The sequence below is a fragment of the Schistocerca cancellata genome, chromosome 1 (assembly GCF_023864275.1).
Source record: "Schistocerca cancellata isolate TAMUIC-IGC-003103 chromosome 1, iqSchCanc2.1, whole genome shotgun sequence".
NCBI lineage: Eukaryota > Metazoa > Arthropoda > Insecta > Orthoptera > Acrididae > Schistocerca > Schistocerca cancellata.
The window spans coordinates 521,884,050-521,904,739 of NC_064626.1; the positions used below are offsets into that span (position 1 = coordinate 521,884,050).

The 20,690-nt window shown below is 39.1% G+C and overlaps 1 protein-coding gene across 1 annotated transcript in view; it reads right to left on the reverse strand.

Moving 5' to 3' along the window:
* LOC126179177 (serine/arginine repetitive matrix protein 2) overlaps window positions 1-20,690 on the reverse strand; it is a 273,657-nt gene that overhangs the window by 95,659 nt on the left and 157,308 nt on the right. The window contains exon 4 of the mRNA XM_049924590.1: window positions 525-776. Within this exon, the coding sequence (XP_049780547.1) occupies window positions 525-776 (252 nt within the window). The remainder of the gene's footprint in view (window positions 1-524; window positions 777-20,690) is intronic.

Consider the following 20,690-nt stretch of genomic DNA (forward strand, 5'->3'; position numbering starts at 1 on the left):
AAAGGGTGTGATTAAAAAATCCAGAGCACTTCATACAGCTCTATTACACAGATACAGAAAAAGTGAAGCTGTCAGCAGCCTGAATGTTGCACAAAATAAAAAAAAAATGACACCTTTACTAAACCACTGACTGGTAGTGCTGCTTTATGAGTCAACATGAAAAGTAGACTGCTGTTTCATTCAAAAAATGTCCCAGTATGATTGCAACAAGTATGGGCTTCTGGCAAACTATTGTTGCAGAAAATCAAAACTGATGGAAAAACTTAAGCCAAGAACACAAACTACCACAAAATGCAATTGCAGGTAAAACTAATTGGACAGGACGGTATGTAGGCACTTTGACTAATACAGGCAACTGTAAGAAATGTCTGGATGCTGGTAATGGTTATTTTGAATAACCAACTGACTATAACAGCCAGATAAGACTAGCATTCAACTTACTGTGTTTTGTATCACTTTAGTATTATTTTTTCCTATTTATTAAATTAAGTGGATAAAGATATGGTACCCTCAGGTAACTGTACCTGTCTCTGGATTTTCTCTTTCTTTTCTTGGCCTTCTCTCCAGTATGTGACGATAACTGCTCTGGACTGGGAGTACGGACCAAAGTATATTTCTTGTTCTGTTCTGCAGCTGCTTTAGCTTGTGCCTCTTTCACATGACGCTGTGGATCCAGACTACTGCCTTCGACAAAGTATTCAGAGATACCAAAAGCTTCACGTAACTTGGCATTTTTCTCTTGTTGAGCTTCGGCAATCTGATGAGTTTCTCGAACACTGAAACAAACACTTCCTGCCTAAATAATCTATTTTTTTAAATATATATTTCTTTTAAAAATATTAGTGACAAATTATCACTTCAAATAAGCTAATATTGAGACTAGACTGTGGTGTGAGCATTATCACATTGCAAAAGATACTAACTAGTGCAGGTAAAAGCAAAAGTTACTAATTTTTAAAAGTCATACTCACATATTTGAAAACCACAAAACAATTCTTATACTATTTTAAACATAATGAAAATGAAATTTGCATTTACACAGTAACACCAAAAAAAAACACGATTTGTTTACTCTTAAAATGTAGGAATTGCCCAAGAGATTATAAGTTATTATGAAAACAGCTAGATCTTATTTAGTGATAAGTTGTATGTCAGAAATCTATATTCTTTAATTGTTTTGAAGATTTGATCAGTGAAATCATTAAAAAATAAAAAAAGGTGAGTAAAGAGTTCAACAGTATTTCACAAAAGTCATATAACATTCACAGCATGCCAGTGAAAAGGAATCGACTTAAATCAGTACATAATATGTTACCATTTGATAGGAGCACATGAGAGCCTTCCTAGGCATTTACAAATTCTGAAAAATGGAAGTGTGTGAACAGTGTACGAAGACTGGAAAGGTCAGTCTTTTCACAATATTTTCTACATGGGAGAAATCATTCCTTAAGAGTGAGGAGAGGACAGCCTCTGTTGAGTCTGGAATGTAAGGAATGATGTGGGATATTAAAGAAGTTTGGCAATCCATGAACCCGCAAAAAAAGGGAGAGGGGGTTGTTACAAGAAATAATAAATTTTCAATGTGGTACAAAGGTCATCATACAATTACAAATAGAGCTGGTAGTCCAGTCCACTAATTTAAGTATTTATTTTTAATTAGTAATATAAGTCTGTACATACAATGCATACCACACTTTGCGAAAATTATTGTTATATATTTCTTTCATACTTTTAAATTCTATGTGCCGTTCCTCAAGAAAGAGAAGGATACACTACACAAAATGCAATTATCATATGAAACTACACTTCTTACCTACACAAAGTGGATATTACATTACACAAACGTTCAACAACTACAGTACATACATTACAAGAGACTTCAGCAGAAGATGCCATAGCAAAACCACCCTTGTCGCACCAACATCTTCTTTTGAAGAATATAGCAGACAGCAAACTCCACTAGCTTAGCCTAAATCAATTCTTTGTCGTCCCCATACTGTGTTGCTACTTTTTTAAATGATGTTATGCTCTTTCTTACAGTTCTTGCTACACATTTATCCCAGCTAACACCGAGTGTCTCGTCACTGCATACAACAAACAACTGGTATAATATGGGACTAAAAAAATTTATATTATTACTTTCTGCTCCTGTCAGGTAGAACATCCACCATTTGATTGAATATTTTAATACTAATTTATTGCACACTATTGGACATGCCTGAATGACATGTCTTTGTCAAACTATTAAAATGTATATTTGGTCTTAGAAACCAGTCGTCACATTACAGGAGATGAGTATAGATGAAAAATACAGTGACCAGCAAAAATAGTTTTAACACACTGTTTTGCATATATGAAGATCAATACAATACCGTGACATGCACGCATGACATCCATATATCAAATTACGTGCACAATGGCAGCTGTATTATGTATTTCTGTTCTCAACTCATATCCTGAAATGTGGCAAATGGTTTATACAAGCGGATAATTTAATGATACCACAAAATGTGTGACATGTCAGAATGATGTGTTATTTCATCTTTGCGCCTGATACATGGCTGTGAAGCTGAAATTGCATTAGTGTGAAACAGATATAAAAAGAAATGGTGAAAATTTTGTTAAGACAAATATTCTCATCCAGTTCTTTATTTAAAAAAAAACTTCTTAAACTGACAAGTTGTAATAATAATTTCATTGATTGTGACTGCGTGTTCCTGAAAAATTTTATAGAATTCATGACCCTTACACTCTACCTTCTTTGGGAGTATATGCTGTTTACTTTTATTAAATACTATATTAAAATCTCCAAGTATATGTTATAAATTTGGTCAGGGATCAAGTTGTAACAGGGCATTCTACTCCAAATGTTACTGGTGGGCCAAAAGCAGCTGTAATTTTTTATAGTACTTTGCTATGAAATGCTGTATCATGATCTGTGATGAACACCAGTATCATCACGAACCTACTTATCTCACCAGAAAAAAAAGTACATCATACTATGTTTTGAAGGGCCTTGGTCATCACTTAAGTTTTATGGTAAAATAATAAGCTAGAAATCATCAGTCAACTACTTGAATTCTGCACCTTTACACTTGGTGTATAAAATAGGCTCCACGCCGATTGAAGTTTCTTCCTTCTTACTTCAGCAATGGCTCACATCTAGCATTGACATATCTTCTGTATATGCTATGCCTTCCAACTTATAACAATCAACACTATGCTTTTGCTATCTTTTAGAAGTGCATATGACGAAGAATAAGTTTTGATTGCACAATTAGTTTAACAGGGTATAGAAAATAATTTTCAAAAATGAGCCGCAGGTTGCTGACATCCCAGACAGTAAGGCATACAATAACACACAATTTTAATGTGTGCTGTACCTCATATCAGATGCAGATCCCCATGTGTATAAGTTCACAGGCATCCATGGCCAGTGCCATTTTGGATAAAATATGTTTGGACATTGGGCCAAGTAATTGCAACTATTAAAACAGCCAGATTTCCAATGTTTTGACTGACTTGCTGTGGTCCTCTCCAGGGTGGTTCACTGCTTTATGAACTGTCATTTTGGGATCTGGTGGCTACCGACACCACATATCAGAGACATCACAGGACAATTTGAAGAGGAATTGTGGAAGGGTGGTTGTATGGTGCACTATTGCCTGTGCTACCCTGGTGGCTGATCTAAAGGCAACTCTAGTAGGTGGCTAGTGCATTGGGTTTCTTTTGCCTGTGGTACTGTGGTAAGTGATTGGTAGGTAAACTCTCATTGGTGATTGGAAAGCAGCAGCAAATTGGCGCTTGTATCCAGGGTAGGGTGTTTTTCTGCAATTTCCTTAACAAGGATCACATAACAACTTCAACTCCTATTCTTTCCTTGTTGTTTTCTATTTTTGCAGTACTCCATCTTCTCTTCATGTTGTCTATTCTTATCTTCTGTCCATTTTGTTCTCGATTTCTTTTTCCTCTACATTGAAAGCTTTCCAAATTTAATATTTTATTCTTGTCAAGATTTTTGTCTGTTATTTCCAATTCTTTAATGCTGTTTCTTTCTAGATCTTTCCTTATTTCTGTAATCCGCGTTATCATTGATTTCTTCTTCCAGAAATATAGGAATTTTTTTTTCCTTGAGCCTGTTCTCAGCCATTCAGTAGAGAAGTCCAAAAAAAGATTAATCTTCTTGTAGCCATTACTTATGATATTTTATCTATATTTTTGTAGATCTCCTCATTACTTCTAATTTCAGAGCCACTTGTAATTTGTGTCGCATTCATTATTTTTCTAACTATACATCTTTCAAGTACCCCTACTCTGACCAGCTCATAGTTCATTCTTACACATTCACATGTGTATAAATATTCTGGTCATACCACTGTGGTATATTGTTTTAGTTTGATTTTTGTAGATATACATTTCTTGTTGTAAACATTTTTTGTCAAAACAAATGCCTTCGCTCTATTTTTAACTCTTATATCTACTGCAGATTTCTCTAGTCCACTCTGCTGTATCACTTCTCCAAGATATTTGAATTAACTTACTCACTCTATTTTACCAATTTGTTCTATTTTACCAATTTGTGTTTTATGAATTTTTGTGTATTTTTTATGTTTGTCATGAATTTTTGCTTTTTTCAGTTGAAACTTTCAGATCAGTTCTATTTGCTATTTATTCCAGAAGATTTATTTGAATAATTGTGTCTGTCAGAGTTTCTGAAAGTACTGCAGAACCCAGGCAGTTTACCTTAATTTCATTTTTCTTCTTCCTAGAATTACTGGTTCAATTTTGTGATTCTTTAGCTCAAAATTTCAGATCCTAATTTTTCTTTTCAGAATGCAGTTATACAATAAAGTTTATAAACTGCCTCTTGTCTAACACCAGTTTTTAATTCAAATGGCAGAGATAGTTGTTTCGTACATTTAACTTTAGATATAGCCTTTGTTAAGAGTGTCATGAATATGTTTGCTAGTTTTGCTTTCACACCAAATTCTCTAATGATTTTATCTATTGTCTCTCTGTCTACCAAACCAAATGCTTTTCTTGAAATCAATAAATCATACCATTATAGGTTTGCTTATTTGCATAAAGCAGCTGTAGATCATTGATAATCTTTGGTTCAGACCATTCCAATAATTCTGCTGTAATGTAGTCTTCACCACTTGCATTGTTGTTTTTGAGTGATTCAATGGCTTCATAAATTTCTTGCTTTGTTGAGGGGGGGGGGGGGAGAATTTCCTACAGATTTTGTCGTATTGCTGGAAATTCCAGGTTAACTGTTGGAACTGGAGATTTTAAGAGCATGTCAAAAAATTTGGCTACTATTTGGTGTTTCCTTTGCTATTTAATCCTATTTTGCCATTTTCATCTTTGAAACAGATACTTGATACCTTTTAAGTACATGTTTAAAAGTCTGGTAAAAAAGTTATAGTATTCTTTTTGGTAAAATTTTCTTCTATTTCCACAAGCAGAGTTTCTTTTGATTTTTCGTATTAGTTTTGAGGTTTCTGTTTTTTTTCTGAATTCTTCTAAATGTTGTTTTCTTTAACATATCTATTTTGTCCACTTTGAGCTCTTTGTTCTAGTGCTTCTTCACACACTCCACTCCACCATGTCTCCTTTTTAATCTCGGCCAGTCCTAAAGTTTTCTCTGCTGATTTAGTAATTTGTACCAGGAGTTCATGCCAATCATCTTGTTTTGTTCTGCTCTAAATTTTTTTAAATATTTCCTACTGTAATATTACCTGTAGTGAAATTGTATCTAATTACTTTCTTGGTTGCATTTTTTGTTTTAGATGGGAGAAATCATATTTTAATTTTAGAGATATAATGATCTGAATCAAAATCCCCATTTCTGATTACTTTAACATTCATAATTTCCACGAGATACCTTTTAGATATGGCTGTGTGATCCAGTTGAAATTATCCTAGTTTTGGATTTGGTAATATCCAAGTTTTGGCTATTCCTAGCAGTTTGCAAAAATGTGTGTCCATCAGTTTTAACTGCTTATGACAGGCAGCCTCGGAACTTTTAAGACCCAGGTTGGTGGAGTTTATTATTATTAATCATCATCATTAACATTGCCATCATTGTTGTTGTAGGTGTTCTTCTTCTTCTTAGTATTATTATGACCATTCATTGCATTTAGTTAGTATTCCCTTAAAATAATAACACGTTCATTGACCATATGGCGCTATTACGGAGGTCCTATGGTTTTCGAAAACCAGTAAAGTTCAGAAATTTAAATGCCATAGGGCCATAATTCAAACAAATGGCTTAATTAACAATGTAAATGATACCAGAACTAGAAATGTATCTGTGCAAAAGATGCCAGAGCTACAAAACTTGAGACGGCATACCAGCTCTACAATGGCACCTGCAATTAAAAAATGAGAAAAGTAGCTGCTATAGTGTGGTAATAAAACCTAAAGGGTTCAGTCAGTTGAGTGTACTGCTACATTCCAAATAATGCATATTCTACAAACAGAGAAAGAGGACATAAAAAATCTTTAAAAATTATAGTGACTAAAATGGCAGCTACACATTAAGAAGCAATCAAGATCTCTATAAAAACATCCCAGAACTCTCAGGCTCAAACATAGAAGAAATGTGTTATATTTTTGCAGAAGTGGAAAAAATAAGAGAACAATGTTTCCAGTATTCCAATACCAAAAATAATATTCCAATTAAACACTCTTAGAAGAGTTTACATTATTTAGTTAATATGTTCAAACGAGAAATGTTTGAAATAATAGTTACACACTGCCATGATGTTCAAGAAAAAGAATAAAGCAAAAACACAAAAATTCGCATTGAGGAACGAAGCAGACAAAAGGGAGAAGCAGTTAAAAAATCTGGAAAGAAAGAATAGAAGAAGAGAGAATGTATAAATCTTTATGATTTTAGGCTCCTGTGTTGACCACATTCCAAACAAGAACAAGAAAGCAAAATGCCATCTTCAAGCAAGATGGTAATCATGTTAACACTTTCTGTCTCTGATAGGTACAAAAAGACTAGTAGAGGTGCTGAACATAGTTAAGTGACACTGTAGACGAGAACACTGGACCACAGACAATATAAATCACATTTGACATCACACTGAAACCAACATCACAGTGACCAATACCTCTATCAGCCAACTGGTAGGTTCCTCTGCTAATGTTTCGGAATAAACATTAATTTTTATTTACTGCAGTGTTTTCAATAAAGAATTTCTTATTACGGTAGTTAAGCCTTGTGCAGCATTTTATAGTCTGCAAAAATATATGACAGGAAGAAATATTGTGTTCTATAGGTAAAATTATTTTAAAAACACAAAAGGTTTTCGAGCACTTTTTTGAGAGCAAGACAATAAATTATAAGTTGAAACTAAGGACTGACATTATAAATGAGCAGATGTGAAAGGTCTTCTATTTGAGAGCGTTCATTTATATACAAACATTGTGAATTCAATGATAACACTTATTATGTGTATGTTTCGTAAAATCTTTTTATGTCACATCAATATTTCCCAGTGATGGCGCATCAAAGAATATTTGGACACTTGTCTCATACAGGATGAACAATCACACAAAAATAGGCAGCAAAAATTTGTTACATGAATGTTTTAACACTGAGGACTTGAGTATCAGAAGAAACCTCAAGCCAGATGCCGTGCCATTAATGTTTCATTTTTCTTAGCATTTGCCACCAAAAGCAAAAAAAGAGGAAATGACAAATTCAGAGAAAAATGCGAGAAGTGTCCTCTTTGTCATTATAATGTGAAAGATACAGTTTATTTGTTCTTTTACAGTTAGGCTGTAAAGAAAATATGTTATGCAGTAGTTTCAATCGCTTAAGGAATTGTAAGTAAATGTTACAACTTATTTCGTTTTTGTACGCCTTTGCCAGCTGAACGCTAAAATGATACCATCATGTTAATATTGGTAATTTTTCGGAAATTACATTGGCTGTAGTGCTATGTACTAATACAAGTAGCCCATGTTGGCACCGTGTTCACAATTCAATACAGTTCTCAGTGTCAGTGTATGAACAAAATGCAAGCTTATGAAGTACTGGACCAAATTTGTGACTGGAATCAGAACTTTCTTAGAGGTAAGACTCGATGTGTTATTCTTATAGAGGTAAAATCGACAGACAGAGGTGAATTCCGTAGTTGCCCAATGGACCGATATCGGACCATTACATCTGCATCTTTACTTTGCAAGCCACCCTACAGCATGTGGCAGAGGTTACCCTGTATACCATTGTCACTTCCATTTTCCTGCTGTAGTTGTGAATGGACTGCAAGAAGAACAATTGCTGGTTACGACTCCACCTGAGCTCGGATCTCTCTGATTTCACCTTCACGGTCTTTCTCGAGACATACATTAGAGGAAGCACATAGGTATATGCAGAACACCTCTCTCGCAGTGTGTACCACTGGAATTGGCCGAGCACATCTGCAGTGGTTTCGTGCTTACTAAATGAACCTGTAATGAAACACACTGCTCTTCTTTGGATCTCCTCTATTTCCTCTACCAATGCTATCTAATACACACACAACAATTCAACCATAGTGTTGGGGTAGCATCTTTGATTACCAATCGAAATGTCCTCCGTTCCAGGTTTGCAATTCACCACCACTTAAATTTTGATTAATAATTAGCACTGACAGATGAAGACTTCCAGCATAATAAGTCACCCACATTTTACCAACAGCCTTATCAAATAAGGTGGACGAGCGGACGGAGGTTCAAGGAAATCCTTTGTCCTTGAGGTACGAAACTGCCCCTATAGGCGGAATGAACAACGGCAGGAGGATGCAGAAGGCAATGAAAACCACTGCATTAAAAATGCGTAATGTGTATTCGCAGGACATCTGGCCTGTAACTGACAAAGTAACTACCGCAAAATACCAAGGAGTAACCATTCGGAAAGAATTAATGTGATAGGACCACATTAAACAAATAGTACGAAAAGACCAAGATTCAGCGGAAGAGTCTGAAGATACTGTATTGCACCCACAAAAAAAGCGGCTTTTAAAACACTCGTTCAACCGACTCTTTAGTATCGTTAACCACTCTAAGATCCTTACCAGTTTGATTAACAGGAGAGACAGTCAAGATCCAACGAAGAATGGCACCTTTCCTCACGGAGTCGCTTAGTAAGTGTAGAAGTGTTGGGCAAAAGCTCAATAAACTCAAGCGACAGTTGCTACAAGAGAGGCTTTGTGTATCATGGAGAAGATTACTGCTGAAATTCCAAGAGCGTGAGTTACAACAAGAATTGAGCAAAACACTACTTCTTCCCACATATGTCTTTGCAAAATACCCACGACGAAAAAATGAGCGAAATTAGAGCTAATGCGGAAGTTAATCGACAGGCGTCCTTATCCAGCACCACTTGCAAATGGGACAGGGAAAGAGGAAAACGACAGTACCAGAGGAATACTCCACCACTCGCCGTAAGTTAGCCTGCAGAGTACAGATGTGGATCATTTAGGGCTTAAGCTTTGCTTCTGCATTTGTCAGACAGGCGACTACATCTTTTGTCATCTCGGCTACAAAGTTTACACACTTGTACTGGTTTGTTAAAACCCAAGGAAGATATTAGTTAAGTGTTAACAAAAAATACTTCAACATTAGGTTATCAGCAGCTTAGAGGACTGTTGAGTGCGAATTTGGAACATTGTATTCTAAATGGAGAATATTAGCCAGAAAAATGCAGACGTCTGTAGAAATGGCCGACAATACTGTTAAATATGAGTACTTTCTGCTTAATCTATTAACTCTCATGAAAGTTATTGAATATTATTTAACAGTGAAAAAAATTCACGGCCTTTAATTGTGTCAGGTAATTTTCCGCCAGAAGACCGAATCAAACGACCACAAACATTTGCTCTTTCCAAAATTTATTTTTGTTGGGATCCACTATTACTTATTATGGCGAAGATAAACCTTTTCGCATATGTGTGGTCTTGAAGTATAACTGGCACTTCATTTCATAAACTCTGTGGTTTGGCCATAGTACACAAAGAGAACACTGCTATAGTGAGAACAACTACTTTGGTATACAACAGGTTATTTTCCTTATTTGTGAGTCGCCCAACTGAAGAAGAGTTGCTGGACAATTAAAGGATCTTAAATGTAGGGCAAGTCTTAACAGATTTTTATTTCTTCTTAACAATGCACAAAAAAATTCCCTAAAGTACCAACAGAAATGACACAGAAAAGTGCTAACAGTGTGTGTGTGTGTGTGTGTGTGTGTGTGGAGGGGGTAAGAAATTAGAAGACTATACAGAGAATACCCAATACGATATCGCCACCTGGGCAGCTCTTAAATTCACGGTTAATGACACAAAATGAGACTAAAAATTATAATCAAATAGGCAACACAAATTACTTGGCAGATCAAATAAGTTGTAAGTTGCTCAGAATGTGGTTCGCGCTACACAATCGCGAAACTTACATTTTCAGAACAGCTATGGTGTGCCAACCACCACCAGACAGCAGCCGGTAGACAAATACCCAGAAACTTTCTGCTTCACCCACAATTTCCAACTTTCGAAAAGACACAGAATTCGCTGCCCTCGGGGAGGGCAGGCGCGGGCACTGGTGGCCGGCACGAAAGTAGATTCCTCAAGGTCACGGCCGCTACCTGCCTCCAGCAGGGGCCGCGGGATGTGATTCGCCCACCTTGTATTTAGAAAGGTGATTTGTCGTGTATTCGGTGTTGAGCAACAATGCATGAACAAGGCCTACTTATAGTACTACTCCGGTTCGTGTGCGTAAAGGGCGGAACGACCATTCATCAGCAATCGAAAATTATCATATCGAATGTACTAGTTTTTTACTGATCTGGCCGACAATGAAAAAGCGAGGAATAACTTAAATTTTGCGCTAGTTCGTAAACATACCGCTAAAGCGTGTGGTGTCACCTAGCAACTGTAGGCCATCTCCAGACATGAATGAGTGTTTCGATTCTCCAAGCAAGGGATATGAACGTGAACGAAAATCTACCGCCTTTGACGATTTTAGCCAAGAGTTCATGCGTAGAACTGTACTTGGATATTATGACACAAGAGAGTACCCAATGGTCAAAAAAATACAGGCTGACCTCTGTAATGACAGACGGAAATTCTTAAAGGAACGCAAAGACATTGCAGCAGCAAGAACAAAGTTTTTGCGTACAATGCACTTCTTGCGTGCTGAAGACACCAGGCCTGTAGTGTACTTGGATGAAACTTGGGTTTCACAGAACCACACCAATAAGTATATATGACACGACTCCAAAGGAAACGGCGGTTTGAAAGTGCCTACTGGTAAAGGTGGCCGATTAATCATCGCCCACGATGGTTCATTAACCACAGGCCTCGTGCCAGAGGCCAAACTTATTTTTCGTGGTGGGAAAAGTTCTTGCCAATCCGATTACCATTCAGAAATGAATGGATAAGTTTTTAAAAATTAGTTTATTCGACTGTTGTTTGTGCTGGAAGAAGGGTCAATTATCGTGGTGCGTAGCGCCAGCTACCACTCCATTCAGATAGAAAACCTGCATCGTTCAAATTGGCGCAAGGCAGATATTATGGAATGGTTAAAGAGAAAGAATGTTTCATTTTCAATCGATCAAACGAAGGCTACTGTCTAAGTAAGAAATCGTAGGTGCCAAAAAGACTTACGAATTAGATCAACCGGCAAACAAAATGGGACTCCAAGTGGTACGTCTACCACCGTATCACTGCCAGAATAATCACATTGAATTGATATGGGCCCAAATAAAGCGAGAAACAGCGAAAAGAAATACTACTTTCAAACTTGCTGAAGTCGAGAAGCTAACACACGAAGCTCTTGATAACGTTACTCACCAGGACTGGGAGAGGTGCATAAAACCTGCAGAATCATGGCAAGAAACTGATTTCTTCAACCAGGGTTTAGGAGACACCGTAGTGGAATCTGTAATGATACACCTGGCTGGAACAAGCGACAGTGAATCTGAAGACTCGGATCCAGAAGATTCTTCAGTTTACGTAAGTGCCATCTATGTAAAAAGCTGACTTGATTTAAATGTTTGTCTATTCATTTCAGTTATAGCGACAAACTGCGAATGTTTTTCCGTTGCAGTAGACGTCTGATAAATTTATCCCAACTGGTGGCGATTAGCTCACTTGACAGTAACTGTCAATTAAAATAAGATTGTCAATTCTGCATTAATTGACAACAGTTTCTCCTAAAACGGTCTATCGAATGTCTTTACATTCGGATATAATCTTACTGCATTCGGTTTATTTGTACATTCGAAATTTAACTCCTTTTCTTCATAGAAGGATTTACTGGCTATTGCGTAGTAACGGTAATCCAGTTCATAAAATGACAAAACGTTGTGGTGCTTCTGTATCGACTGTATATATAAACAGTGCAGTAACATCGGAACAGTCCCAGCACTTGAGAAGAGCATAGAAATCTATAATATTTGACGACTTTTACAAAAAGCTAGAACATAGAATTGTATTACTTTAGTATGACGGAGGATAGTATCCGATGGCTATAGAAATTTAGCGTAATGTCCGTGATAAAATTGGTTATTCTGGCCAGTCTCTTCAATGCACTGTCTTATCCGCCCATTTGGTTTTTAACTGAGAAACTGTAATGATGGACTAATTTGTAACACAAGGCAGGGACACTGCAGTAGTAAGAACAAGGTTTTTGTGTACGAAGCATGTATTGCGTGCTGAGAATAATAGGCTTACAGCAAATTTAGATAAAACATGGGTTTCACAAAACCTTTCGAACAAATATTTTGCTCGACTTCGGTGAAAATATTGGCTTCAAAATAACTACAATTACGTTTGTGTAGCGGATATTGGCGTTTTGAGTGACGGATGCATTGACGAAGGATATGTATTAGCAGCCAGTAAAATATTTTCGGAATGTAGGGAATATTCTCGGTCATATTAAAGCAAGCAGTCCGAACAAAACTCTTGGCGACGAACAAAACTCTTGGCGACGGCCTACAACGACTTGCGCGCTGCTGCGCACGGAATATCGCGTAAGTAATTTACGTCTGTGCGTGATACGATAGAATAATGAAAACCGAAATGTTATCAAAAAAAATTTTGTAGTTTTCTTAACAACTTTCTCGCAGGAAGTTTCTTCGCAGCTCTACAGAACGAAAATTCATCAGCGAATACATTTTTCGCTATGCAGTCGGCACAGTTTCACACCTCTTATAATATTTTACTTTTTATCTCAGAATACTTTTATATTTCCGAAATAACCAATTATATTAGTGATTCTGTTACTACCACAGGCTGAAGTAAAATATTATTTTCCTCCAAAATTTCTTGTAACGTTGGTTTTCTTTTTTTTCCCCTAGCAGATAGTGAGAATTTTGTTTTGCAAAGTCCTCTATCATATTCTAGGCTAAAAATAGAGTTGCCCAATACTCTTTTTTAAACTTTAACAAATATTTGAAATTACCACTATAAAAAAACTGCCAATGTTGTAAGACGGCGAGATGACCTTGAAGCCCAATTTTCGTGTGGCTCCTATAGCCAACCAAACCTTGTAGCCGACCGCTGTACTGCTCAGCTCCCCAGGGATGGTCGAACCTCGTGAAAAGACTCACTGATCGCTTGCAGCCGACGAACAGGAACTAGAGAACACCTTCCCAACGAGAAACACTCAAATCTCTCCTCCTTGTAAATAAAAATAATCGCGGAATAGTGGCAGAAAAATTAAACAATATCGCTTAGTAATATGTGACAGTCGTGTCTTTCTGATCTGGCAGTGCAGGCCCGGGAGGTATTTCATCAATAAAAATGCCTACACACATACAAGCGAAGAAAAATAAAGCAGATATTATCGAGGGGCTTATCGCCTTTTCATTGCTCATTTATTAAGCATGGCTCACAGCGATGTTCCAATATGAACACCGCTATTTATCCAAGCTCTAACATAAAGGTACCTTTTACGTGAGGGATTTTCTTATCTCAATCAACTATTTGTGACAAATACCCCCTGGTGTATTATTACAGCGCTGAGTCTTGCTTGTCATGAGTGGCCTTTTTCACACACACACACACACACACACACACACACACACACACACACACACAAACACACACGCACACAAACACACACACACACACACACACACACACTGAAGCCAAAAAAGCACGTCAATGAGGGTTGTATGCTGTGCAGTTTAGAATCCGAACGTCGAAAAGAATGATAAGGGACCTCCTGTATTATAAAAAATCCTTTATGCAACAAACATTAAGGAACTACCAAATCGAAGTTCATCGTGGATGTGCTCCACAAAGGCCAATGGTAAAGTCTCCCCACTGCCGAGCACTGGAGGAATAGCAAAAGTGCCGTTCTGTCATGTACGTCGTATAGCTTAAGGCTATTGGAAAGGGGGAGGGCATTCCAGGATAGGTAGTCAGAGATACAATCGAGAGAGTGTTAGCCTCCAGCTTTCCAGCGGTAAAAAGTAACAGTAGGGGCCTGCGAACTCGTAGACGCACTGGCCAGCTCTCCCAGGGTAGAAGTTTCACTTCAGAGATTTAACTAGTAACTTCATGCACCATCTAGACACGGTTGCAATATGTCACACTAGACAATGGTCGCAAACAGGGACGTTTTACCAGAAGAAGCAAGCTTGATACTTGCTCCTGAGAATAGCCATGGCAGTGGATTCAAAGGTGTTAGAGTGTGATGGGAAATGAGTAAAACTGTTGGAACAGCGGTCCCCATCACGAGAGGCCTCAGGGCGGGACCAATTGACTTTAAACACTGTTGTTGCTAGCCGTGAAACGACGGGCAGTGACATTTAGCTTTCAGTTGAATGCTGTTCTACCAAACTTGATGTCTGTTAACGGAAAGGCCAGGAACACCTCTACCTACAGAGGAGGAGGAGGAGGATCTGAATGTGGTTGGCCAGAGGCACCAGGGAGATGCAGAGCCCCATGTCAGACTGGCCGATGTTTGTGAAGTGTCGGTGGATTGTTGGACCGACTAATAGATAGGTAGAAATAGTGCGCCGCCACAATCCTTTAAAAACCTAGGTTGTTTGTATTCAGAGCTCTCACATAGATAGTTGGGACTGCCACTCTGTGTCGCTCGTCGCCAGGCTCGAGTGAACGGCGACTAGTCTGTTTTCTCACTTGGCTGCTGCTGTCAATGTCTGTACTTTGCGATGCTGCTGGTGATTGCCATTTGTGTTAGCTATCACCCCAGGGACTGAAGACACTGACTTCTGCGGTGCAACCAGTCGCATCCTTTGTTTTTCTTGTGCTCCGAATTAGACTGAAGTGCAGTAGTTAGTCTGAAGAGAATAAATAAGTTTATTAACACCTTTCACTCACCTAAGCCTCTTGCGAGTACCCTACAAGAATCCCAAAATCCACGCCTCTCGTCGGTGCCCCGTGACTGTGTTCGGTACTGATCCTAGTAATCAATCTGTCATCACTGGAACCTTGTCTTTGCATTTGCTCCTAGCCGCTCGGGAATCAGACTGTGACCTGTAACCCACTTTTTCCGTCTACCCTATGCTAGGACACGGCAGCCAAACGTTTCAAAATATCAACAATTATTTTCTCTTTTGAGAAAATATATATAAACAGACAACATTCAGAAGGTAGTAAAAGCTTCTTTATCCTTTGTACCTAGTTTTGTTTCTACGCGCCACGTAACATCATAAATTGTTATTATCATTCAACAGATCCGACTTTTTAGCTGTTGATAAAATCTATTAATTAACATTTTTCCATCTGTTTACGTCCTTATTTACACAATTTTTTTCGTTCAGACACTGTAAAATAAGAAAACAATATTTTTCTTTCATTTATTTGGTACAAGAAGACTCTCAGGAAAAATTACCAAGTACTCCTGTAACTTTCGAAATGTGTCACGAAAACAAAGCAAACAACAAAATAAAAGTTAAGAAGATACAAAAGCACGAAAACCATTACGTTCATAGGATTCAGCACTGGGTGAACAGGTTAACTTCCGATGTTAGCAGACGACGCCATACTCCCGTTTCTGCACGTGCGCAGTCTGCAGCATACTCACTTTTCAGGATTTTAGAACTCCGCACTTGATATACCTGCTTGACCACTGACGTCACTGGGCCACTAGTGAAGTAGTTGGCAGCTGATTTACATGCAGGCATGTGACACGAATCCATCACGAGTAGTCAATTTTGGCCAAATTTCCACATGCAGCTTAAGTGGTGCCGCTCGGTCGCCCCTCGAGTGGCATCACCGATTTTGCAGGTGTAAACATGGGATGGGAAAAAATCTATCGGTTAAAACCGATACCGATATTTTAGTCCTGAATAACCGGTATTTTTCGCCATTTATTTCCTCTTTTTTATAACAGGTGTTTATTATTTTTTTGCTAATAACCGGGTAAAGAAACCGTAAGAGCAATTAGCCATAGCAGCAGGGCTAAAATTTTTGGTTTTTAAACAAACCTCTTTTTTATATTAAAAAGCAAGTAATTTTTTGCAAATAGTCTTCACTGGTTTGCCACCGGGTCACGTTGTGCAAATTCCCTGCACAACGTGATCCGGCGGCAAACCTGTGAAGACTATTTACAACAGATGTGCCGGGAAAGCTTGAAGAGTCACAAGTAATTTTTCATGCATCAACCTTCCGTTGCTTTGAAATACTGCGTTGTAACAGAAAATTGGAAAAGCGATTAGTGCTATTTTACCAACAATAACGACAGTAACGAGCACCGAACACAAAGCATAAGAGTTGATACGGCGTTGCTGTGACAATAATGTATCTATTATCGTGTGGCATCGCCTATTGGGTGATACACGGGGTACATGCAGTGTGCAAGACTTGCCCCACTGGTCTATACGGTAGTTTCCCACTGTCGTCGCCGGACCCGAGCTTTATTGCAGAATGGCACCACCCGTATTACGCACGTACTTGGCACGTGCGGTATCAGTGAAGTACAACCCGTCAAGTAAGCAGAGAGCGCTAATGCGTTGCTTCCTGGACGGGTAGGCGCGCCGGCCCCGGTTCGAATCCACCCGGCGGATTAACGACGAGGGCCGGAGTGCTAGCCAGCCTAGATGTGGTTTTAAGGCGGTTTTCCACATCCAGCTAGGTGAATACCGTGCTGGTCCCCACGTTCCGCCTCAGTTACACGACTCGCAGACATATGAACACGTTCACACTATTCCATCGATTACACTAGACGCAGACAGCTGGGGTACCCGGGGGGTATGGGGTGGCGGCAGGAAGGTCATCCAGCCACCCCTTAACATTAACCTTACCAAATCTGATCCTAACAATGCCGACCTTGCGAAATCGCGGGATAAAGGCACAAGCAACAGAAAACAGGTATCAGTGAAGTACAATGCTCCATTTGCTTGAAGAGATTAAAAAAAGGAGGAGCCACAACAAAATTGCATCATATTAGGGGAAAACTTGAGCACTTCATTCACAATTTACAATAAAAATAGAAAGTAGCTGATTGCTGCCTGTCTCTACATAATATCTGCTTGTACACCTTGGAAATGGACTAATTAACACTAAAAATAAGAGTTCTTCAACCCCAGTTTTCATCCTTTAGCACTTATTGTTCGTAATGCACAAATAGTGGTATGATTCTCGATTACAACATGGTTTTTGACCAGAGTTTCAAAACATTAGGATCAATAGCAGAATACGCAATAATTTTTTTTAGTATTCATCATATACCACTTTTCGAGAAAAGCAGCAAACAGAGTGCGGACTAAGTTTTCTTTTATTTGTATATTTAATTTAATATTTTGACTCTATGTATTTTAAATGTGAGGGAGTCCAAATTTTTCATTCTTTATTAGATTTGTGCGTTTATTACAGGAAATAAAAGGAATAAAAAACCAAAAATCCGTTACTTCAGAAAACAATTATTTTGACCGGTTTTATCAGCCAGGTTAAAAATGGGCGTTGAAAAACAATATAACCGAAAACCGGTTATTTCCGCGATAATCGCCATCCCTAGGAGTCACTGACGCCACTTTTGGCAATGCCACTCTTAGATGAAGTCGCTTTAACTTCGTACATCGATTTCCTTACTCCGCCACTTTCATCTTTCATAGCGACTGCCTCCCCTTCGCTGAATTTCGAAGCTGCATCGCTGTGTTCAGGTTTTCGTGTTAAACGCCAGTCCAGTCATTCTGACAATGGAATAACGAAGTTTTTAGTGGCAGCATAATTTCAGCATAATAGAGGAAAATGAATATTCAGTCGTCAGCTATATTTCAGTATCTTACAGTGCACTTACACATAGCACAACCATAAAATTCGGCATAGAATAACTTTAATATTTACAATATCTATGATATGTCCTTTAACTAATTATTGGGGGAGAGGGCAAGAGTGAAAAACTTAAGCTTTCAACAGAGTCTTCAAGTTATCTTAAATCGAATTCAATGCATCGCACAACTATTCTGAAACTGAACACACTTCATATACCGCGATCACAGTGTAAACACTTTTATTGCTCCAAGATGACCTTTTTCAACAGTCTTATGCTACTATCATCTGATCTAAGAGGAAAACAAAAATAATAAGGGAGTGGGAGAAACTACAATTCGTATGATGGATATATAATATGTACAATATTCTACATACCTTCTGGAACTTGCTATAAAACTGCCATGTTACATTACAATAAGTCAAAGCATAAAAGGCACTCCCCAGGTATACACGAAGAAAAAGGAGATACTTCGGGGGACTCCTCCAGATCTGTACGGTTTAGCATGCGCGCTTGCACAGTGCGGTCTTCTTCATTTTACGTCATATTGCTTTGTAAATTAAAAACACTGATTTTTTTAAGTTTTTGATTATTACTGTTGTGGTTCCCAGTACTCCTGAACAAAGACGTTGACTGTGGATATTGTATCACGGACAAAGTCACTTTGACTCTTCACAGATGTCACTGAACCTGCCCAAAGATGTAAACAACCATGCATGAACAGAGCCTATTAGACGGAGGGGGTCCGACAACCGATAAGTTCCAGTCACTCCACAAGGAAGGAGGTGCATGGCTCGTGTTGTCTGTAGTTCAACCATGCCTTGATGGTCAATACCGCGGTTCGATCGCACCAGGAAGGGCTCTCACCAAGGGAAGGGTCCAGGCGTCTCGGATTGAAAAAAAGCGATGTTGTTCGGACATGGAGGAGATACACAGAGACAGGAACTGTCGATGACATGCCTCGCTCCGGGCGCCCAAGCGCTACTGCTGCAGTGGATGACCGCTACCTATGGATTATGGTTCGGAGGAACCCTGACAGCAACGCCACCATGTTGAATAATGGTTTTCGCGCAGTCACAGGACGTCGGGTTACGACTCAAACTTTGCGCAATAGGCTGCATGATGTGCAACTTCACTCCCAAAGTCTACGGCGAGGTCCATCTTTGCAACCACGACACCATGCAGCGCGGTACAGATGGGCCCAACAACATGCCGACTGGACCGCTCAGAATCGGCATCACGTTCTCTTCGCCGATGAGTGTCGCATATGCCTTCAACCAGACAATCCTCGGAGACGTGTTTGGAGGCGACCCGGTCAGGCTGAACGCCTTAGACAGACAGTCCAGCGAGTGCAGCAAGGTGTAGGTTCCCTGATGTTTTGGGGTGGCATTATGTCGGGCCGACGTACGCCGCTGGTGGTGGTCATGGAAGGCGCTGTAACGGCTTTACGATACGTGAAGGCCATCCTCCAACCGATAGTGCAACCATATCGGCGAGGCAATCGTCTTCATGGACGACAATTCGCGCCCCCATCGGGCACATCTTGTGAATGACTTCCTTCAGGAGAACGACATCACTCGACTAGAGTGGCTAGCATGTTCTCCAGACATGAACCCCATCGAACATGCCTGGGATAGATTGATAAGGGCTGTTTATGGACGACGTGATCCACCAACCACTCTGAGGTATCTACGCCGAATCGCCGTTGAGGAGTGGGACAATCTGGACCAACAGTGCCTTGATGAACTTGTGGATAGTATGCCAGGACGAATACAGGCATGTATCAATGCAAGAGGACGTACTACTGGGTATCACAGGTACTGGTGTGTACAGCAATCTGGACCACCATCTCTAAAGGCCTCGCTGTATGGTTGTACAACATGCAGTATGTGGTTTTCATGAGCAATAAAAAGGGCAGAAACGATGTTTATGTTGATCTCTATTCCAATTTTCTGTACAGGTTACGGAACCATCGGAAAAGTGGTGACGCAAAACTTTTTTTGATGTGTGTATGTATGCCCAGGTGGCATTCCTAATTGTTATATCGGCCACTTTGAAAAATCCAGCTTTGTTTCTGGTGCACCGCTATTCATTGTTTGTAACCACCGTATGTGATCATTTAGCATGTACAATGCACGCCATGCAGTGGATGTGCCACCTCTATGTCAACACTCCGACGGTAGCGTGGTGCTGAGCGGCAAGCTCGTGAGAATATTGTTCGCCACCAGCCCGCATGAGCGATACAAGGATTTTAAATGTGTGCTTTTTATCACTTCTGTGCATTTTACCAACTGTGTGCTTTTTATCGACTGGATTTATGTCAAGACATGTATGCATGGGGAGGGCCAGTTATACTTTTGACTTTATGTAATGTAACATGTCAATTTTATAGCAAGTTCCAGAAGGTACGTGGAATATTGTATATTTTACATATCCAACATATGATCTGTAGT